This window comes from Bombus vancouverensis, chromosome 7 (assembly GCF_051014615.1).
Source record: "Bombus vancouverensis nearcticus chromosome 7, iyBomVanc1_principal, whole genome shotgun sequence".
NCBI lineage: Eukaryota > Metazoa > Arthropoda > Insecta > Hymenoptera > Apidae > Bombus > Bombus vancouverensis.
In genome coordinates this window covers 13,896,023-13,919,294 of record NC_134917.1, presented here as the reverse complement: position 1 = coordinate 13,919,294, position 23,272 = coordinate 13,896,023, and the positions used below count along the sequence as shown (strand labels likewise).

General features: G+C 50.9%; 1 protein-coding gene across 1 annotated transcript in view; it reads left to right on the top strand.

Moving 5' to 3' along the window:
• Nucleotides 1–23,242, top strand: part of LOC117154140 (tyrosine-protein kinase-like otk) — a 36,712-nt gene extending 13,470 nt beyond the window's left edge. Inside the window, exons 3-9 of the mRNA XM_033328844.2 lie at nucleotides 16,721–16,844; nucleotides 17,245–17,678; nucleotides 17,760–18,056; nucleotides 18,143–18,709; nucleotides 18,778–19,053; nucleotides 19,153–19,338; nucleotides 19,434–23,242. Of these exons, the coding sequence (XP_033184735.2) occupies nucleotides 16,721–16,844; nucleotides 17,245–17,678; nucleotides 17,760–18,056; nucleotides 18,143–18,709; nucleotides 18,778–19,053; nucleotides 19,153–19,338; nucleotides 19,434–20,488 (2,939 nt within the window). The 3' untranslated portion in view covers nucleotides 20,489–23,242. The remainder of the gene's footprint in view (nucleotides 1–16,720; nucleotides 16,845–17,244; nucleotides 17,679–17,759; nucleotides 18,057–18,142; nucleotides 18,710–18,777; nucleotides 19,054–19,152; nucleotides 19,339–19,433) is intronic.
• Nucleotides 23,243–23,272: the final 30 nt, after the last annotated feature.

Below are 23,272 nucleotides of genomic sequence, written 5' to 3'. Positions count from 1 at the left end.
GCGATGTTTTCTCGCAGCGGGGAAAAAAGAAACCGAAGGGAGGAGAGAAAGAGCGGAGGAGAAAGCGCGGAATAAACAAAACAGCGCCTCGGCGAAGCTTCGAATTATATCTGCTTTAAAGGGGAGGAAATCCGCGAGATCTCGAGGCAAGCCTACCATAGGGATTCTCTGGTTCTTTCCCCGTCCTCGTGTTCTCTTCTTTCCTCTTACTCCCGGTCGGTCGCACGCAGGTGGAGAACTCAATTCAGCGAGGGTTTGCTTGCATTTTCATTGTCTCGCCTTGGTGCGGGCTGCGCGTCGTCGTTGCCGTCGTCGCCGTCACCGTAGTCGTCGTCGTCATCCTCATCGTCGTCGTCGTCGTCGTCGTTGCCGGGGAGCGAGCGCGAGAGACGCGAGAAGAAAGGGACGGAGGAAGAGCACGTGAAGCTGAAGAGGAGAAGGAAAGGCCAGGACGGGATGGGAAGGGGTAGTAAGCTAATCGTTGAGGCTGTAGGCAGCCCGGGGCGGCTGCATTTTTAAAAACACTACCACGGATGCTCGTCGTGAACGCGTACCACGAGAAACTCTTATTCTCTCTTTCTCTACCTATCCTTTCCCCGGCTCTCCCTTCCTCCTTTCTTTATTTCCCTTCTTTCGTTTCTCCAGCTTGCCGTATCCCGCTAGAGCTGTGTTGGTGCATTGTGCCGAATGAATTGCAGTAGTGCACCGTCGTGCAATGCTTCGCACCCGTGTACGGCTCCCGGGCTACTCTCGAGTGACCCTAAAATAAAAAAGGATGCAGAGCGAGCGCTACCTTGGTAAATATCGCTTTCACGGTGTTTTCGCGTTTTATGCCTGTCGTTCCCCTAAAGCGTTTCTCGTAGTCTGCCTCGATTCCAGGGAAAGGTCGTTATACGCGTACGTATTGTAGGTTATACTTCTCATTCGTCGACAATCGTCAACGTGAGTTAAATTCTCGTCAGAGTTTTCCGAATAGAATAGAATAGAATAGAATAATAACCGAATGACCCTTCGGTGCGATATATGGAAGACCTGGCGTACGGTTCGCTGGGGATGGAGATTGGTATAACGGAAATACCTCGGTTGATCCAGGTTTTCTTCCTGATGTTTCCTTACACGTACGTACGTATCACTCGAAAGAGAAGAAATTCGTTGAGCGCTGCCGCGATTTACCCGATGCTTGCCAAGCGTTCCCGGTCGATTTGTTCCGCGCGACTTTTGTCTCGCACGGCGCAACCCCTGTCTGTCAAATTACCGTCATCGAGGCGAACAATCGGGGCCAAGTACACACGGTAAGGCATTTTAGCCGGGGAGCACCGTAATTATTTCTCGCGCTAAATGAACCCGACCAATATACAGTGGAACGAAAAAAGGAGAGTGTGTGCGGCTCGGTGCGCGTAGAAATGAAAAAAGGAGCGTGCAGTGCCAAAAGAGTGGGAGATCATCTAGCAACGGGGGAGTAGATACGAAGGAAAAGGGAAGCGAGGAAAAGAAAAGGACGAGAAGCAGTGCTAGCAGCGAGGAGGTCGACGAAAGAAAAGAGCGCAAATAGGAACAAAAAAAAGAAAAGAAAAAAGATACGCGATAAAAAGGAAGGAGCCACCCTGTCGCGAGAATCTGGCCGATGAATAAGGAAGATCCTGGGCTCCCCATTAATTACGCTCCTTACTAATTAACCTTGCGCGCTTTCCCCTAATTAGTTGTACGGTTCGCGAAGGAAAAAAGCTGGCGCGCATAAGTTGTTCGAGCACGTTTAAGCATCGACGATGGTGACTCGTGTCGCGAAACAGAAACAGACACCTGTTCATCCGGTAAATCTGCCGGAGCGAGTCGTCTGAAAAAAAAAAAAATGGAACGACGCTCGTTTCGTGACGCGTCGAGGAACGTTCGACGCTCGAATTCCATACGCTGTACATCCACGCGAATGGAGTACGAATATACGAGAATGTCGCGCGATGAACGAGAAAGAGAGAGAGAGACAGAGAGAGAGAGAGCGAAGAATTAACGGCCGCCACTCGTGAAAACCACCTGCAAAATCGACGTGCGACCGTTTTATTTCCTTGCTCGAAGCTCTCGCGTTCAATGTAAACGGTGCGGGAAATCGCGAATACCGCCAAACCGAATTTTTCAAGGGAAAAATGGATAGCCGCACGATAAAAACGGGGAAAATACCGGAGCCTCCGGAATTGGTTATTTCATGGGACACGACGAATATATTTTTCATATTACGCTGACGTCGGCCAAACGACGCTGCCTCGAGTCCCCTTGGACGCCGGTCTACCCCTTCTCTCCATCTGCCCTTTTATCGTGGAAAAAAATTGTTTCCTCTTCTTTCTCTTTTTTACTCCTTTCCGAGATCTGGCGATTTCGTTAAGCACGACGCGGTTCAACAATTACGGCTCTCGAACGATCGTTTTGACGTTTGTTTCGTTCGGCGAAGTTGTCGAGAAATCGAAACGCCACTTCCAAGGCTATTAATTTCGTGGCGGTGCAACGGTGCGCCGAATGCATCAATGGATGCAGATATATATCGATGGATGCATCTCGATCCTTGGGAATTAGGGAGGCGCGCATGCAGACTCCGCTATCATTACGAGATGCTTCTCCTTTCTCCCTCTTTTTCCCTCTTTCTCCCAACGGTGCCTACTCGACTGCGCGAAAGGGAACGAACGATCCATTTACGTTCAGATCGGTCGGAAATGCAGCCGTTTCTTATCCGCTGCCGCGTTTAAAAGGACCTTCCTTTTAAGCGTGACGCATGAAAAACGCCTACTTTTTTCGTAAATCAAAAGGGGATATATTTGTTACACGTATCCTTCTGCCAATTCCTAGACATATTCTGTCATCGTTTCGCGATGCAATAATCTTTTTTGGTAAGAAGAAATATCCATTTGCCACGAAATAAGAGCACCGTGAAGAGGGCGCCTTTACGATGCTCCAAATTTTCATTTCCGGCTAACGAAAGTCGCCGACCCATAAAATGAAACTTGTTTCTCACCGACACGTCAGTCCGGTGTTCAAGCCGTTTTTCCTGTCGTGAGAGGAACTTCTGGGGACGTGGTCGTCAGAGAAATCGCACGACTGAGCAATATTTTTTTTTATTTCGTCGTTACCTCTCCAACCTGTTATCCGCCCTTGTTCTCCGCGCCCTCTTCCACCTTTTTCTTTTCTTTCCGCCAGCCCTTTCCTATCCTGCAATCTTGCCCTCCGCGTCCGATTCTTTTTTCGATTCGTAGTTACCGCGTACTCGTAAAGGCCTTGCAGACGGCGCGTTTCATTATTTTCCTAAATCGATAAAAGGGGAAAAAAAGGATATGCCGGCGTTGTTAAACAACGCGAAGAAAGGAAAGAGCAGTGAGCACGAATTTACAATGCACTCGAATTCTGTTACGTGGGTCTAACGCGGGAGCCTGGTACACTAAGCATCGACCGCCGCCACGCGCACATTGTTTGGCTCAATTTCACGCGAGAAAGCGAACGAGCTAGCAGGCGCTCGACCCTCGAACTCGAGCACAGACTGGGGACGGAAGTGATCTCGCCGTTTCTGATTTTCAGTCGCGACAATGGTCGCTTTTGTTCCACGATCCGGCATCGCGTTCCTACCGAGATCCGCTTCGAAAAAGGGTGTCGCGTCGAACCACGATCGCTACGCTGCCAGCGCGAATCAGAAATCACTCTTGAGAGGCGCCATCGACGTTCGATCTAGCATCCGATGTAAAATCGAAATTTCCGCTCGCCGATGCTATCGAGATGCTGCTGCCTGCCTGGCCCTTTATCCTCTTGTATCTTTCACGTTCGCTTTTCGCCTCGGCTTCCTCTCGCTTCTCGGTTTTCACTTTTCGCAAATCGATGTTATCTGTGGCGCGGATACAACCACGCATTTGCACAGCCGCAAATTTCATCCATCTTTCTGTCTCTCGAATAGCGGGAAAGCAATATCGGCAGCGAAATCCTGATCTTTGGATCGGTTTTACGATCGCTCGGCTGTGATGCGTTTCGTCTCGGGTAGCGCGAGACGAAATGCAATTGCGGAATGTTAGGCGAGAAGGAGAGTTTGCTCTTTGGTTGGAATTGCGAAGAAAACGAGGGATATCTTGGTCGTTCGTTACGTCGCAATTCTCTCCGATGTTTACTCTAACTTTGTGATCGATCTTGCCGTCTGCAATCACGAGAACTTTCGTCCCTTCACTTTCCACGCTCCTTCGTCGTTCATTTGCGCCGAGAGTCGTGAAAACCAATCGTCCCTGGTAAATTAAAAACGTAATAATTTCCTCGCGCTACTCTGCTCTTTCCTTTTTCTTTCCTTTTTTATCCTTTTTTTTTTGCACCGCGTTGTGGTAGCGTAGAGAGGCGAGCGTGGCCGCAAAGGAAAAAGAGAGGGAAACTAATTTATCTTGGCGTTCCGATGTCTCTCGACGTGGTGGGTGTATCGGTGTGTATCTGGTCGCAGATACGCGACACTATTTCCAGCAATTTTATCTGGCAACGCGACTCTCGTTCGGAGAAACGAGCCGAAGCGATGAGCGGCACGAATCGATGCTTCCGCCGTCTGCATCTTTCTGTCACCCGCATCCGCCGCCTCTCGTTCGCTCGTTTCTTTCAAACCCTGCGAGAGATTCTTGTCGTAATTGCAATATATGCGCGTCGCGCTGAGATTTCATTCGAGAACAGCCTATAGCTGGTAAAGCTTGTCCGACCACTTCGGAATCGGTCAAAAGGCCAGGCAGACTGCTCGAAAAGTAATATCCGCTCTTTTTCGCCTCTTTCTCGCGGCGCGTACGCAACCAACGTTTCTATTTCACGCCATGCGGCAAATCGTTAGAGAAAACTCTCTCTCTCTCTCTCTCTCTGCCTCCCTCTTTCTTTGTGTCCCTATTGTTTCGTTTTTTTCTTTTTCGACGGAAATTTGTCAAAAGCTCGGTCTCGTTTGCTACTTCTTTGAGACCGCGCGTCTCGATTTAATTATATGATTAACCCGGTAAAAGTTTGAAAAAGAGGAAAACAAACGGCGCCTTTGTGCTGCCGGATACTATGGACTTTTTATGGAACGTTGCGCGGCGAACAAAGAAAAAACAAACGAAACCACCAGACACGCGCTTTCGTTCCGTTCTATGGAAGTTAGTTGGCTTTTCAGTGCGCACGGCTAAAGAGGCGCACGGAGTTGCACTGGCCGAGTTGAAACGGCCGATGAAGCGTACACCTGCCTACAGTTTGTTTTATTGATTTATACGTGCTCAAATATACCGGCAACATTTACTCGGCAAACAGTACGACTCGATGTTCCATCGCAGCGTCTAAGATTCTCTCTGCAAGCGATGAAAGCGGTATTCAGCTCGCCGCTGTGTTTGCCTTACAATTACCAATCGCGCCGTAGAAATATACCGAGTTGCTTGCAAATAGATTTTTAATTAAAGCCCGCTTTAAACCGTAGATATCGGACGACTTCACGGTGCCCCTCTCGCCCCTTGTTCTCCTCCGACTTTATGTAGGCGATGTCTCCTGGCTCGATAAGACGTCGAGAATGCGAGGCAAGTCAGAAAGAGAGAGAGAGAGAGAGAGAGAGAGAGAGAGAGAAAGTTGGCGCGATCGAACGTTATTAAATTATACCGAAGGGCTATCGGACAGCCACAGTTTTCCGCGATACGTTGCGAAACTTGCGCGGAAGGCGCGACTCGACCGGTTGCTAACTTTTTAACGACCTTAACGGCGTCGCGTTGGTAACGAGGATATTTGCGCGGTGTTACGGGAAGCGTCGGGATTTTCACGGGAATTCAGCGTACTCGTTCGCAGAAAAGGGAGGGGAGACGTATAATTCGAAGGAGTTTTTCGAGCTCGACTACGCCGCTAATAAAGCTTAAGTATTATTCGGCTAGGTAACCCTTGATTCTCGCATGACGGCTGGCATCACCCTCTTCACACGCAGGTTTGACGGTTCGAAAATAATTACCGTGTTCCTCTCTCTCTGGCTCTGTCCCTGTCTCCCTGCCGGATACGTTCCCCCTGGAACCTAGCCTCGCCTCTCTCGCACGGTTTTTGTATTCTTTCTGGGGTGGTTTTGAGGATTGGCACTCGGGGCACGTTCGCAATACACTCTGCGTCCCCCTCGGCTCTCTCGCCCGCTCTCTCTCTCTCTCTCTCTCTCTCGCTCTCGCCGTTCGACTTCTTTCCTTCCTCGCAGCCTTCTAGTTTTCCCGAAATTGGATAATTCGTGGAAGACGCGAGACGCAGGTCGATGTGTATTTTTCTGGAGACACGCGTGTAAACGCTTTATTTCCGTGACAATCGTTTCGCCGTACTTATTGCTGTTTCCTTCACGTGTGAAACGTGGAATTTCCAACGATGGGAGTCGCGGTGAATTTTGTGAAACTGTGCATGACGTTTTAAGTGACGAAACGGCGAGGATAAATTGTCACCGCGCGCTTCCAAGGAGAACGAACGGACGACAATTTTACAAGGTTCGTCGATGCGAATACGTAGCAGCGTCTCGTTCCAATATTTACATTTCATTTCCTCGAAGGTGTTCAGAGCGGTTCGAGTACGACTCTCACGGCACTATCTATCGTCGTAGCGTACAATATCTCCTAGAGACGATTTGTAGTGGATTCTGTTCTTCTGGAAAGTAAACGAACCGACTGCTGCAGAGCCGTCCATTTTTATTACCCCGATAATCCCCGTGTGTTCGTCATCGACCACGACCGATATCCTATCTCGAGTCTTACCATTCCGAAAGAGGATTTATGTCACCGTTTTACAACGTGTCATAAAAGATGCAACAGCGTTTCGGTGTCTCCGCTGGCGTCGTTATCAGCGGACGGAGAAGCACGAGGAACGTCCGATCGTTGTTCGAAGCATTTCTAACCCGAAATAGCTTTCCCAAAAATATTTGATCACCGCGGGCAAATGGAGAAAAAAAGAGGGAAGGAGAGAGAGAGAGAGACAGAGAGAGAGAGAGAGGGAGTGCGATCGATGTATAATGTATAAACAGTTTTGAAATTCGAAGCACGGCGAAATAATTGCGACGCGAAAAGTAACGAGGTGGAGAGACTCGTTCGTTAGTAAGTTCGCTGCTAAAAATCCCTGGCAAGCCCCGATTTTTCCGTCTCTCTCGGTGCTTTTTTCCGTTAGCGGAACCACCCCCTGTATGTCCCGAGTATCGAATCGAGCTGGCCCGCCGACACGAAATTATCGAGCGAGAATCGATTTCGCTCGTTAACGGCGCGCGACTCGGACTCTCGCGAATCTCTCCGCTCAATTAAAACGGTTCGCGTTGCAGGATGAATCGCGGATAATCAACGTTAAACGTTCTTTTCACGGTGGCGCGAGATTTGTCGCGTTTTTCGCTCGAACAATCGCACGACGAGACTGAAGATAGAGAAGACCCATCGGCGACCGATCGTGTGCTATTTCCATGATCTTCGTTTTCTCCGCGAACGCGGAAAAATATCGGTTCGACGCGCCTCTATAGTTCGTTTCTCCTTTTGTCCCGTTTGCCCCATAGAGCGATCGCGATCGCCGGGGAGCAGCTCGAACAAGAGTCGTCCAGCCTTTTTCAAAGAAAGTCATACGATATTCTTCCGTATCGAACGTGGATTCGCGTCAAAATTGATTCTTCCTGGGAACGGAGCGCGTGCTCCGGGAATAGCCAGCGTCGATATTCTTTGTTTCTCGACGATACGGTTGATTTTTCGGCGGATGGAAAAAATTCGATTCGGTGAAAGGCGCGTAGCAGCGGAGTTTCCCGAAACGAAGAAGCGAGCCGGCGACCCAGAGCTGCGGCAGACGAGGGCGGATAGGTACAGTTCTGGAGAGCCATAAAACTTTATGGTGCGTTTGCATCGACCGACCCTCCCTTCTCTTTCCCTGCTTTACTACCATCCCCATGGCAACGACCGACCCCCGAACAGAGCCACCCTGCATCCCTCTCTTTCTCTCGCTCCCTTTCTGCTACGGTATCTGTCCGCCTCTCTTCTTTGCAGCCGATGCGCGTTCTCTCCTTCTTTCTCTTAATCTCCTCGTCGCACCTTCGCCGTTCGTTTTCTTCGTCTTTCGAACGGCGTGCCGGCGAGGGTACGTCGGCTACCCTCTCTTTCTCTTTCTTCCCTTTCTATCCCCCTAATACGCTGCTACGACGCGTGTACGGCTGATTCTACGTCGACCGAGCGGTTGAACGAAAAATCAGATGCTTATTCGCTCGCTAAAAATCTGCCTGCGATCCACGCGTCAATGAAATATTTTCTGTCGCCTTCCTTTCCAGTCGTTCGCTGCAAAAATGTTAGGTTTTTCCACCGTGGATTGTCACCTTCGCCTGTTCCGGTCGTCTGTGCGCATTCGTGTGCTGCTGCACCTCCATTCCTATATTTCACATTTTACGGTTATACCCTGACGCGGAACGACGCACAAATCGGCGGGACGATACGGCCACTGCGATCGTCCGTGGTTCTCGCGTTTGCTCTGTGCGCATAGTTTGCCCGCTCTCGTATATAAGTTCGATAGCGCGTAAACAACGCGTTTCCGGGGCTTATCTGGCTCGGCCATGCCGGTACGGTGTCGGGTTCCTCGAAAGAGGAACGCCGCCAGCGATACGGTTTAAAAAGAAAAAGAGATTGGGCCGAGTCGTGGCAGCGGATTTGTTTATTTAGAAAGCAATCGTTCGCGACGATCTCTCGGCGATTGGCTCGGAACTCGGTGTGTGCCCTTTGAAGAAACGCGTCGGTTTCTAGTAGCCAGCCGTTCGTCTCGTAGATCGATCTACGGCGTACTTTCGCACGCGCGTCTCTTTCGGAGCTCACCGGACAATTGTAATTGTGTTAGTAAAACGTATCGGCTTTCACGCTGCCTCGCTGGTTACTTACGGATCGTTCGGTATCTACGACAATGACTCTCGGGTTGCGTTAGCCCCCGCGGCCGTTTTTCTCCAGTTTTTTTTCTCTTCAGTCTTTCTATCTGATCTGGCCGAAACAGCTCGAACCGATCCGCTCTGCTTTTTGTATCCTCGTCTTGCTCGTGTTACTCGAAGATAACACGCTTTTTTGTGAGCCTTCTCAGGCGTTCAACTTTTTTTTCTCTCGTCTCTTTGGGTCACCGTTGCCATTCATAAATTCCGATACCTTAAAGGGTATGCGGTCTTTAAACGCGCGTATCGGAACAAACTTCGTCGGAGGAGAGAATTTATACGAAGAACGGGAGAAACCGGAGATCGGATGTATTTCGGATCAACGTGGAAGTGCTTCGTCCGACGCTAGCTTCCGTTTCTGCGTGCATTTCGTGAAACTCGACTCTCCGGAGACCTCGCGGCTATCCGAAATTCGACAACCACAGGAACAACCACGAAACTCTGAGTACACGACGACGACGGTTGAAGCGGCGCGAAGTTGCGAACGGTTTGGCAGAAGCGCAAAGACTCGTGGGCGAGTCAGAGCCGTCGCTAGTCTCGCGAGGTTGGTCCATCGAGGCTCCAAGCAACGTGTCTGGAAACGAGTACGTGTAGACCGGCGGTGTCTCTGACCGACACTCCTGTCGGCGAATTAGCTCGCCTACCCTTTCATCTCTTTCGTCTCTCTGTCTGTGTCGGCATTCGCCACTCTTTCCCTTCGATGCCGGCCCTTCCCTCTCCGCTCGTTTTTTCTCGGTGTTCGCGAGGCTAACGTCCCTCGAGTGAGAAGAACGCGGCGCGGCTGGTTTCTCGACACGACGTAATCCACTAATAATTCAACGAGAGAGCCGGGCGGCCACTCTTCCCATCGTTTTACGTCGGGTGTTGGTCCGCGTCCGCGTCCGCGTCCGCGTCCGCGTCCGCGTGCACGTCCAGGTCCGCGTGGCCACGACACGACCGGTCCGAGGCTCGAGTGTGCTTCGCGTCACTCCCTCTTCCTTTCGACCGAAGGTTTCCAGAGAAAACCGCGGCTTGTTTGCACGTCTAGGATAAACAGCGGCCTCGTGGAAAGGCGGAATCGGTCGGGGAGAGGCGCGTCGCGCGGAAAACGGGACCCGGGCGTGCTTTTCTTCTCCCTCAACGCCTCACCCCCCTCTGCCTTCACCCGGTCGCCCACACCTCCACCTCGTCTCGCACCCAGTCTTTCGCTCTCTCGCTCTCTTTCTCGGATTCTCTGTGCCGGCAGCCGTCCGTCACCCCTTTGGCGGCATTCTTTCATGTCCTTTTCGGTTTACAATGTACGTAAACGATCTCCAAGGGGAGTGCTTTGTCTTTTCAAGGGATATTAGATTTGAAACGGGACGCTTTTAGCTCCCCGGGCGATGCCCCTTTCGCGGGAATCGTTTCAATTCAACGAGGAAAATTATTTCGTTTTTATCCTTGGCGCGCGGTCCCAAGTTTTCAGCCCTGTGCATTCCCTTTGTCGCGTTCCGTTGTTTCGTCGCCCTTTTTCCCGCGGTCCCCCCTTCGTTTGCTCAGACCCCTGGAAAATTTTAATTCGACCGCTCGTCACGAGCACGAACGGCCGACTTTCAAGATTTTTCGACCAGTTCGCTCCGTAACGCTGACGCTGCGCACCACACGGCACGACAGCGCTAAAGAAAGAACGCCGTGAAGGCTTGTGAATCGAGGTTCGAACGACAAAAGGGGATAGTGGGCCCGTCCCCTTTCATAGATTCCGACCGATCGCTGGCAAGGTCGGCGCCACACGGTCTGCGGTGCACCCGATCATAGCGATAATCTGACACGCCGACAGGCCATTCGATAACCTCGATCGGAATTTCAACTTTTATTTCTTCTTTTTCACTCTCGAGCACCGCCGGGCACACGCGCCTTTCCCTTTTCTTCGTCCGTTTACAGAGTCTCGTTAAAATCCGCGCGCAACGCACTGTGTGCGGTTCTCTCGTTAAAGGGATGATTTTCGCGGACCGCCACGTACGTAAACGAAACAACGAGAAGAAATTCCCTTTGAATGCCACTCTTCGACGCTGACGCTTCACCTGCAGCTCGACGATTCTTCTTCTCCGTTGCCGCGAGATAAAATGTCGGCGGAGTCACGAGTGTCTGCGAGAATTTGTATCGCTAAATCGCTCTGCACAAATTCACGGAAATTTATGTCTTTTCGATGGTATTCCAGAGTCGTAAATAGCCCTCGTGTATTTATGATTCCAACGTATTTCGATTCTCTTTTGTACTTTTTTCATTCCCGCTGCTTGTTCGGTATTGAAAGAAGAGGACCACGAAAGGAGAAGAATAATCTGGATTCGTTCGCTATCGATGGGATATTTACGCAAGGCAATTTATAATCACGCGTATTAAAAGTTTAATAACGGCGCGGTTTTAAAGAAGAGCCGCGCCTGTTGGTAGCCTTTGGCTCGACTCCGACCAGACCATTGTGTATTTCGATCGTCTACGCTCGCGGCCGGTTCGATATCGGTTGCGACGCGGTCGCTTTACGAATTTTTCCCTCTTTCTCGTGGAAGAAAAGCCACTTCTGCCGTTTGTTCCCGCAGCTGTTTTTCAACCGCCTCGGGCCTCGCTCCCGTTCGACCCTCCAACTCGCAAAGCATTGTCCCAGCGGCGTCGATACGTTCGCTTTTCCAACTGAAAACGGTGTATTCGCGAAACGCTGCCCCTCTGTCTCTCCCTTTTGAACCTTTTTGAAGGAGATGATCGGTCGCACGCGCCAGAAATCTTCCAGCCAGCTTTATACTTGCAGAGAATTTTATATGGCGTTCGTAAGTAAGTAGGTAGCGCACGAGGACGAAGAAGACACGGCTCTTGACGTTGCGCGATACCTTTCGACTCGTACATCAGAGTGTCGCGTCTGTCGGCAAGCAATCACTTTTGTCCGTTGCTCTCTCGACTTTCCCCCCGACTTTCCTCGTTGCTTTGACGCTGCCTCTCTTTCCGCGCTGGCTGCTCGCGCTTTACAAGACGGAAATCGAGCGTGCAAACGGCTTTCGTCCGATTCTCGTCGAACGCTCCATTAAGGAGGAATACCGGCGGGCTTTCCCGTTCGGAATAAGTCGCAGTCAAAGCGCGAAAATTGCCTCTGCTGATCGGATCGCTAATCGACCACCGTGATCCGTGACACGAAGCGAGCCTCTGATAATTCCCGCGATAAACTTCGTCTATAGACTATCATCGGCTGTGTACATACATGCCGGCTTTCCACATGCACAGTATCGTATTCCATAGCTATTTCTAGAGTTGCACTCTATCTTTGTACTCCAATCGACCGCTGTTTAACGTGGCACGTAAGTACGCGTAGTAACAGAATCCTCGTAGCGATAGAATTCTACACGCGAGCATTACGTACAGAGACGACCACTCATCTCGTTCTAAAGTTACGTCAATCGCGATTCCTTTGACGACTCGGATCGATCGATAAATCGCAATACACGCGTTTCAACGTTTCGGCAAGCCGAGCACGTGGAGTCGCCTATCGAAGAAGCTTTCGATGTACGCGTTTCCAGTAATTTAGCGATGTCTGCATAGCTATTTCTAGAGTTGCACTCTATCTTTGTACTCCAATCGACCGCTGTTTAACGTGGCACGTAAGTACGCGTAGTAACAGAATCCTCGTAGCGATAGAATTCTACACGCGAGCATTACGTACAGAGACGACCACTCATCTCGTTCTAAAGTTACGTCAATCGCGATTCCTTTGACGACTCGGATCGATCGATAAATCGCAATACACGCGTTTCAACGTTTCGGCAAGCCGAGCACGTGGAGTCGCCTATCGAAGAAGCTTTCGATGTACGCGTTTCCAGTAATTTAGCGATGTCTGGCCACAGATTGACTGAAACTACTGTATTCCATCTGGGTGGTCCGCGTCGACATCCCCCGGAAGATTACACGCATCTGTCGACGTGTTCTCGATCCGTGGCCGATCTCCCCTTTGGAAAAAGAAATATCACGTTACATCCGAGCGTGGCAGACGGCTCGTTAGAGCCCCGCTCCGCGTTTCGTTGCATCGAAATTTTTAATTATTTCCATCGCGAGTGCGCGTGCACGGCGAAGACGTTCCTGGAAGTGGAAACCAGCAAAGTGAGGCCAATTCGTGGAAGTCTATCGCGTGGTTCGTCGAAATGCACGCGAGTCCCTCTGTCGCGAACCGCGAGCCGCCGAGAGAAGAGGAATTCTGCGAGAAAGGAAGTGGCGTGCGGTCGGAGAAAAGGGTGGAAGATGTCAGGGTCAGCCTTGGAGCCAAGGTTGCCTCTCGGTGCAGAAGGTCGGCTTCTCCGCGAACAGGCTGTGGCTGCAGGAATCGTCTCGCTACGCACGCGCGTCTTCCTCGATGTTTACACGAAAGTTCATGTCGACTGCTGTGGATGCTGAGGAAGCGACAGGGAACGCCGACGAAGGTGGGGCTGTTGGTCGCTGCCGGTGTACACGATGATAATAATAAACGTTGCTCCCTACCTTCTGGCTCCAACATCATCCTCTCTTTCTCTCTCTCTTTTTCTCTCTTCTCTCGACCGCTGCCCTTCGCCTTTCTAGCTGGTTCGCTCACTCCAGCTCTCCTTTTCTTCGTCTTTTCTTCTCTTGCTCTCACTTAGCGAGCGCGCGCGCGCGCGCCCGCCCGCCCGGCGGCGCCTTTGATCTCTCGCTTCGTTTGTGCATTTAAACACGGCTTTCCGAGTAGCGGAGTGAGCCGGGAGGAGCGCGGCTCGAAGAGGATACGGGAGAAACCCCGTATTACCGAGAGAGAAACATCGCGGTAAAGACGAAGAGACGAGAGAGGAACAAGTCGAGTGGTCGAGAAAAATCTCATGGAGACCTCAGACGTAAAGTGAGTTTCGCGATTACAAACGAGCTCTCCTTATGCCCCTGTCCCCCTCTGTGTGCGTTCTCCTCTTTCACCGACCATGTTCCGTCGGCTTTCCTCACTCCCGTGTTTCCTCTGTCGTCACGGTCATCCCTTCGTGATCGTTCCTTCTTCCTTCCGAGCTTTGTCACTCTTTATTGCCGCATTGTGCACCGACGACGGGCGGCAGCCTTCGAATATCTTCCTCCTCGAGGATAACTCCTCGAGATTAATGCTCCTTAATGGACTCAATGCCGGAGAAGAGCACGCGGGCATTTTAACGCGGCCCTTTAATCCGCTCGCGCACCCGGGGCCCTGTACACCGGGAGAAAGGGTGAGGAAACGAGTCGACCAACGTGGACTATCGCCGATGGGAGACGGGTTTCTCTTAGTCCGCTATCTGGTCTCTCTCTCTCTCTTTCTCTGTGTGTTTCTTCGTTTCTATTGCTCTTGTTCTTTGCCTCGTCGTCGAACCGTTCCTAAGCGTCGGTAATTCGAAACGCGACGCGTGTTGTTAACTTTCGCACGTCCTGAAGCAAAGTTAAAATAAAATCTGTACATCGCGTTCCCCGGAAGCACGGGAAAATGGGAAAGACGGAGCGCATTGGCGGAAAGTATTAATTCGCGAAGTAATCAATTCGGTAGGGGGACGTCTCGAACGCGTACCCCGTCGCCGTTTCCCCGAGAAACTGTAGAAAAAGCTAGCCTCTCGACGCGTCTCGTCTCGATTCGACTCGGTTCGCCGCGATAAAAAAAAAAAAACGAGTGCAGGCATCGTCGTGGGTAAAAGTAAAAGGATTGGACAGGCTGAGCGGGCCCAGTCGGCTGTTAATAATGCCACCTCGGGGATGCGTGGAGCGCGCGCTGAGTAGTCGTCTCCATTTCACGGCTAACCAGGCATCCATGCGAAGTAAATTCCTATATGCCGTCGCTTTTTTTCGGCGACTCGCAGGGCGAATCTTCTCCTATCTGTCTATGCTCCTATCGCGTCGTTCCATCTCGAATCGATGCGTCGAGTCACGATTCGATCCCCGGAAGGATGTTCGCGCGGTTGCGAATGCAAACGAACATGGGAAAATTAAGGAACCGAAGCGATTCGTTAATGACTCGCGCGCTCCTTCTTGAGCTCTTTCTCGTCGTTCGAGATTTCCCGATCGGAGAATAATCTTGTAATGCAAAGTCGATCGATGGCGGGCGGCGTATTCGTGCGCTACACTCTACAGTCGATCGTAATGGAATCGAGCCGACGGAGAGGCGTAACGGAGGCTCGAAGCAATTAACCGATTGCTTTGGAATCGGTGGAACACACGCTCGTCTGCGTCGCGTGACCATCGCGCGGTCGTCGCATCGGTTCCATCGATCGCCGCTCGGTTGTTCGAAAAGAATAAGACGATTAGGTGGTAGCGCTCCGCTATCGAACCCGGAAGCTGGAAATTAGAGTTTCCGGCCGCAAGTCGGACAGCGATCGATCGCGGATGAAGGCTAACGAGTTAAATTAACGGAGGAAGCCTTATCGTCCCGACGGTCTCCGGTAAACTGTTCGTAAGTTACCCGAGATAACAGTCTCGAATTTCTTCGTCGGTGCTCACCGGGATCAACTCGTCGTTGGCCCCCTTCGTTAACAGGTTGCCTGTCTGCGGTTTCTACCTCGAGAATCTGTTCCCCTCTGCGTTAGCCGCTCGCCGGTTTCTCCAGCCGTTCATCGGAAATGTTTCGAAGCCGGTCGTACGATGACGGATGACGCGTGCGTCGCATACATGGCGCGAAATAACCGAGGAAACTTATGTCGGACGGAACGAGTCGGCGGAATAAGAACGTGGCCGGGAATACGAAAACGAGCCGGTTCGATTGCCGGCCTGTCTGGCGTGGAATTCATCGACGAAGAACGCACGGTGGAAAGCGCGATTACAGAGCTGGGCGGAATTCCAGAACGGGGAAAGACCAGCGTAGGACAATGGAAGGGAAAGCAATTGCCGACCGTGAACCGAAAGCCGAAGGAGAAGACGACGAACGACGTAGGAGGAAGAAAAAGAAAGGGGTGGAAGTTGCTCTCTGGGAATGTCAGGTCGATTTTGTTCTTAGTCCCTTTTTGCTGCAAAGGGATTGGAGAGCGACCGTCTGCGAGCGAGTGTGTAACCTACCTACGACGAAGTCACCACAGCAAACCCACGGATTTAATCGAATCAAATAAAACGTCCCCGTCGATGCGATCCGTCCCCCTTCTACTCTTCTTTCTGTTTCATTTTCCTTCTTTCTCCCCTGCGTCGCGCGGATCCTGCCTCCCTTTTTGCTCGTTCTAGCGTTCGATTCGTGCTGCATCCGCGACAGGACCCGTCCAGACGGTCAGAAGGACTCGCGGTTCTCGGAGAAAAAAAGGAAGAAAGAGGCCGACGAAGAAGAAAAGAGTTCCCTCCACCATCGACTTTCGGCGATGTCCTCTGGTTTGCGCGGAACAAACGCTTCGGGCCGTTCTCTTCTTTTTTCTTAATTTACCCAGACTTCGTTGAAAGACGTCGGCAAATAACTTCACTCGCGTTTTAAGGATTCATGAACCACCGCGGGAGAGCCGCCTTTCTCGCTACGAGGTTTTTTTCAAGGAAAGGGCGGAGGACCGCGTCGGACTTTCTTTCCTTCCCTGGCTTTTTCCGCCTTTCGTCGCTTTTTGTCCTCTTCAAACGGCCTTGCTCTTGAAAATGATTCTTCTCGATCCACCGACTGGCTGCGCCGCGCTTACGGTCCACCGCTCTTTCGCCGCGAGTTGGTCTCGCGTGCCGTCCCTCGTGTCCCCAAGAGGGCAACGTCGATACGAGAGAACGTGGCCGCGAGGCAGCGAGCGGAATTCCCCCTTGAAAGTATTTACCGATATCGAATGAAATTTGTATGCGTACCCGAAGGAAAACGCGACGGCGTAGCTCGTTAAATTATTCGCAAGACCGTGTGGACTGATCGATCCGCGGCAATTTCTGTTTCAGGGATCAGCGAGGCGAGCGTGCAACTACAGCAGCCGAAGTTACCCTCGGCGATCCGCGTGGGAGGCGAGATCGAACTTCGATGTCACGTGGACGGTTCCGGAGATATGAAATACGAGTGGTACAGGTTCGTTACATAACTCGTTGCTACTTACCCCTTGCGCGCCATGAAATAACCCCGAGCTTGATAATTCCGGGAAAGCCGCGGCTCCGAGGGCGAATCGCAACCCCCAAGCTTCCCTCAACTAACTTCAATCTCGCGTCGCGTAACTGACACCCGTCGTTTACGGAACTACCCTTGAATTATCAAGCGACATTTTCCTTCACCCTCTCCGCTCCTCGCTAGCCCGTGCTTTTCACCTTTCGCCTCGCCCTCGCGAGTTTATAACCCTCCTCTCACCGGCGTCGCGTCGAGCCTCGTGCTCCAAGAGCGTAGGCGCGCGCTACCACCTCTATCGATGGAAAATCCATCGCTGCAGACTGCTCTCGTCGTGCTTTTGAAAGCAGCGAACGAACGCGATTTTCAGAAACCGCGAACCGGTGGTAAGGAGCGATCGGATCGAGATCAAGAAGAAGAAGCTGCACGTTCACCGTGCCGTACCCGAGGACAGCGGAATGTACAGCTGCCTGGCGAAGAACGAGGCTGGAGCGTCTCCGAAAATGGAAAGCTTCCCCCTGATCGTCTCGGGTAACGATACCGCCACGATAAAGGTCGTTCCCAGGGACCTGATCGCGAAGCGTGGCGAACCGGCGATGCTTCACTGCGCCTTCGAGGACGCCGATTCCGTTCAGTGGTTCTTCAAGGACATCGGGCCGCTGGAAACCGACGACGAGAGGACAGTGTTGGAGAACGGTACTCTGGTGATACGGTCCGCCGAGCACAGGGACCAAGGATTTTATTCGTGCCACGGCGATCGAGGGGACAGCAGCATCACCTACACGGTCGACCTTCAGATAGCCTGTAAGCGTTGCTTTTCTGATCGATGCAAAGTCGTGTAAGTTCGAGCGCGTTTTCGACTAGCGAACCGATCGCGTGTCGTAGATTTGATGAACCTTTCGGCGGCTTCGTTCGAGCCTCTACTGCCGAACCAAGTGGCCGTGGTGGGCGAGGATCAGGAGCTGCAAGTCAGCTGCTTGGAACCGTCCGGTCTGCCATCTCCGAAAGTCTACTGGAAAGATCCCAAGGGACACATCATAAGCGATTCCGGGCCTGTGCGCGTTCAGGATAACACGCTTATCGTCGCGAAGGCTCGAATGGGCGAGGACGATGGCAATTATAGCTGCGTGGCTGAGAACATGGCCGGGGAGACGGATATATTCGCCCAAGTGGTGATTTCCAGTAAGTGCACGGTTATCCCGTTACAACGTTTAGTCGCATTTCTTTCTGGTTTTTTCACGCTGCGTCTTCTTCGCGCGTCTTTTCAGCTCCACCGACGCTGATAAGCTCGCCGGAGAGCCTGAGCGTAATGGAGGGCGATTCCGTGACGCTGACGTGCTCGTACTTCGGCATGGAACCGCCGGTGACCCACGTACGTTGGCTGAAAGACGGCGAACCCGTGAAAGAGAGCGGCGGCCCGACCAGACATCGAGTTACGGATCACCACGGCAACGTGACCCTGCACTTGAAGAGCGCCGACCTGTCCGACAAGGGCAGCTACATGTGCGAGATATTCACGAAGGGCTTCCCGTCGATATTTTCGGAGCGAGCCAGTTTGACGGTCGAGGAGAAGCTCAAGTTCTCCCCGCAACCGGTGGACAAGCGGCTGGAGCTTGGCTCGACGGCCAAAGTGCCGTGCAAGTCTCAGGGTGCCACTAATCCGACGGTGAAGTGGATCAAAGAGGGGGCAGACGAGGAATTTCCAAAGCACGTGCAAGATATCAATGGAACTCTTCACTTCAATGGAGTTCTCGAGGAGGACAAGGGTCGCTACACGTGTATAGCCAGCAACGCGCAGGGATCGATCAATCACACGATCAGCATCGACGTAGTCAGTAAGTGCGATCCCTCGCGATCCGGTTCGTCGCGAGCGTTCCTATCACGCGCTTGTTGCTTGTTACAGTCGCGCCGAAGTTCACCATCCAGCCGCAGAATCCGACGGAGGCGATCGAGGGGTATCCGGTGATGCTGCACTGTGCGGCCGAAGGCGATCCCAAGCCGACCATCCAGTGGGACCGGGATTCTCGAATGAACAATCTGAACAATTCCCGCTTCGAGGTACTCGGAAACGGAAGTTTGTACATAAAGGAAGTGTACATGAGCGACGAAGGGAAGTACGGATGCACGGCGGGCAACAGCGGAGGTTTGAAGCGGGAAGAGGTTCAGTTGAACGTGAAAGGTAAGTATCTTGTTCGTGGTCTGGCATTTTTTCTTTTCTTTGGCGTTTTCAACGAGAATTTCCGCGGTGATACGAAGACGGTGTACGGTTTGCTTGCAGCCGGCGACACGTACAGATTCGACGTGGATTTGGAAGTGGGAGACGACGGATCGATGATGACGAAGACGGTTATGATCACTCTAAGCGCGGCCGCGGCGTATATGGTGTTGGTCGTGGGTCTCATGCTCTACTGTCGTTACCGTCGACGTCGTAGGAAGCAGCAGTATCTCCAAGAACAGGCAGAAGGTATCTATCTCCTTCGATCGCTCGACGAAAGCGTTTCAGACTTCGCGCCGTTGTAAGTGTGTGTGCACGTGAATAATCCGATTTCAATCGCGCAGAAAAACTGGAGAACGGAGAGGTCCAAGAGGAACAGACCGAGCTAAAAGAGACCAGCAACAGCAAGGTGAACTCGACCGGTAGGAAAAAGGAGAACCGCGATTCCCACAACAAAAGCGACGGCGCGGATACCGCTCAGAGTCAGAGCAGCAACCAGTCGAAGAAATCCAAGTCGAATTACGATAAGATCGCCGCGTCGCGTACCAATTTGAAGGAACTGAAACCACTGGGTCGCGGTGAATTCGGCGAGGTCTACTCGACCAAGTATCAAGTCGACGGTGATAAAGAGACGCTGGTCATGGTGAAGAGTCTGATCAATACGAAGGACGAGACGGCTCTCCAGGAGTTTAAGCGTCACCTGGATCTTCTCCACAAGCTGAACCACGAGAACGTCGTGAAACTGATCGGTCTGTGCCGCGAGGAGGAACCGGACTACATGATTCTCGAGTATACCGACTGGGGAGACCTGAAGCAGTTCCTGATCGCCTCGCGAAAGGACAATAACTCGAGTCCGACCCACGAGTCGAAGCCTCCGCGAGCACCGCAGCTATCGGTCGCGCAGATTCTCTCCCTGTCGAATCAAGCGGCGAAAGGCTTGAAGCATCTCGCGGACAGCCGTCTGGTTCACAAAGATATCGCCGCCCGAAACTGTCTAATCGCTAGCAACCTCACGATCAAAATCTCGTTGCCGTGCATGACCAAAGAACCGTATCAACAGGAGTACACGAAACATCGAAACCAAGTGATCCCTCTGAGATGGTTGCCCTACGAGGCGGTCTACGAGGACGAATACTCGACCAAGAGCGACGTTTACTCGTTCTCGTGTCTCGTCTGGGAGATGTTCCACCAGGGTGAGCTGCCGTTCATCAAGATGAACGACGAGTCCGTGTTGGCCGCGCTGAAAGCTCAAACTCTCGCGTGGAAGCCTCACAAAGCCGCGCCGCCTGCCTTGCAGGAGCTTCAAGCTCAATGTTGGGCCAACGACCCGCGCGAGAGACCGACCTTCGACGAGGTCGTCTCGAAAATAGGTGAAATTGTCGTCGACAGTTGTCTCTAGATTGATCGACAATGCCACGAGGCTCTAAATCGGAGATACCGCGATATGGGTAATGGCCGCGCGAACTCGCCGTTGAACTCGTCGCGTTCGGATGACCCCCGATTCTCGCCCGATCCCGCGACGATTACTCGTGTTACGGTATTCTGTCGCGTCCATTAGATCGGTAAGAATATAATTTATTTCTGACAGAAGGATCCGCTCCAATGATTGCTAATGTCGGATTAAGTAAGGATACTTACGATCCAGTACACGCTACAATATATACGACTAACGCAATATTTAGTATTCAATATCAGTGTAACGATAGGTATATCGATCACCGCACATCGAATATTCGTAAGATACGCTATGTTGTCGTTACGGCAGAAATCGCAAGCTACAGTGTGAATGTTAAGAAAGTATCACGACCATATCAACATTGAACGAACGACGATTTTTATATCCCGCCTAATTCAAGTCTACACGTTGTATCCCGTTAAGGTCTAAGGCTTAAGGATTATTTATAGCGTACACTTGCGTCTGACGCGTACATATATAATTATATGTAATACAAATTTGATATATACATATACATATGTATGTGTGCGTGCGTACACAGGATGGATCAAGCGATCAAGAAGGTCAGTTCCGTGTATCGTTCGTATATCGACGATCGCGCGAATGATGGCGATCGAGTATGAGCCGTTTCGTGTACGCGCGAGATGATAAGAAACGAAAGGAGAAAATAGCCAGGAGCGATTACTGTCGACTCGAAGAAGATAAAGCAAACGGCCTTGTATATACCGTGGGTGTAAGCGTAAGTTCGTTCGTTAAGTACAATCGCGAGATTCGAGTTTTCATTTTTCATGAATTGCACACACTTTCGAGAGATGCGACGCTACCGTTCTCATTGTTTCTCGTCCCTTTCCAAAGGGGAAAAAATCCTTCCGTTTGTTAAGAAAAAGATCACAAAGGAAGATTTTACGGTCACGTAGAAATTTTATAACGCGAATCGTCTTTCCATTTTTTCCATTTTTGTACTTTGGCGGCAGGCAGAATAGATTAAGAAAGGAGCATCGTTTTCTTGGCTGAATACGTCGATTGTCGATGTCACGAAATTCATACAACGAAACCGTTTCCTTTCATTTCGGTTTCTTTGGTTTCGTTTCGCGGTGAGATCTTCTTTTCGGCTTCGTCCCATGGCGTTCAGTTTCCGGGAGTTGCGCCCGCGTTTCCGTATCTTCGGCTTTCATTCCGAGTTCGAGGATCGAACTACTCGAAGGGTACAAAGAACCACGAACCGCGAACAAGTTTTTAGCCGTACAGGATAATAGAGGGATTATAGGTCACGGTTACAACTCAGCATGAATACTCGATACGATCGTGTTAGGTACGTGCTATTCCCGCATCGGATATTCTACCACGATGATTATCATCGTAGCTCGCGCAAACAATCGTAAACATATATACGTACAAAGCTGTCAACGTGGAAATGCGAACACCGAACCGGAGGTGCGATCTCCTAAAGTCGTAACAATACCTTCGGTTGTTGCTAGTTATCGAGCTTCTTCGAGATAATCACGATGCTGGCTGAAACACGAGAGAGGGTCGATCAGTATTCAAAATATTCCTCAGCTCTGCATACGTATACGCAATATAAAATATATAATGTATCATATACGCATCTAGATGTACGAGACAGTAAGATAAACACTGCCAATGAGTAATCTCTGTAACGTTAAACGTTCTCATAATCATAGCGAATACGACCATTCCCTAATTTAATGCACCCTCGTCGCAACGAAGGTATCGTGCGAGAAGGGCAACCTTGCTCCACGTGCCTATGCAAATCACGATTTTGCAAGGGCGTTCCGAGCGTTGTCGTAGATCGTTCGCTTCGATCGCTTCACATTTTCAACGCGTGCACAGTTGCCGCTGGATCTGGCGCAATATTCCACAGACTGAGACTTTGTTCTTCTTGCTTCTGATTTCGATCGTCAGAAGTTTGCAAGCGATCGTCGATCGATACGGTATAACGGTGTTCGCGGACGCGCTCGCAAAGGTCCGGCCTGAATTTTCAAATGCTTCCTAAATGTTCGCAGTATACGTCAAGAAATATTCTTGTAATATAAAGTACGTTAGGAACATACCTTGCAGCAACTTGACTGGCGGTTCGTAATCGTTGCAAGACTAATTAGTCGAGTTATATCGCGGATCTAACTATGCTCATATCATTCGCTGATCGTATTTCCCGGGGCTGCGATCGTCGACCCATCGACTTGTCTCTCGTCGGATCGAGAAGATTCGCCCTGAATGTTTTCCCTGCCGTTTAACGATCCGCAGTGGTCGTCGTCATTGACCGCAACATTTTTTCCTCTCCCAATTTATACCGATAAATGGTTCGGTTTCGCCGGGACTTTTGTACGTTTGATGCGTGGTCGTTTCGAACGATTTCGTGGCAAGACGAGGGGTTGACGCGGCCGACACACCGACGCGAAACAAGCGCTGCGCCAGTGATTTTTAACGAAGCGACCTATTACTTCTAATATCTAGTCATACACGGTGAGAAAAGCGTAAGCGAGCAGCGAACTCAAGATCCATTTTTACACGACGTTTCATATCCCTAGGCATTTTGTAATCCATTTCTTTTTTACAGTATTTTGTAAATATTTGTACTTTTTTATCTACATCGTACTTATGACTCTTTGACATAGTATATGCTACGATTAAATAAAGGTGGACAAAAAAAAAAAGAAAAAAAGAAAAAATGGAATATCTCGATTTTATTTTTTATTCGATACCCTC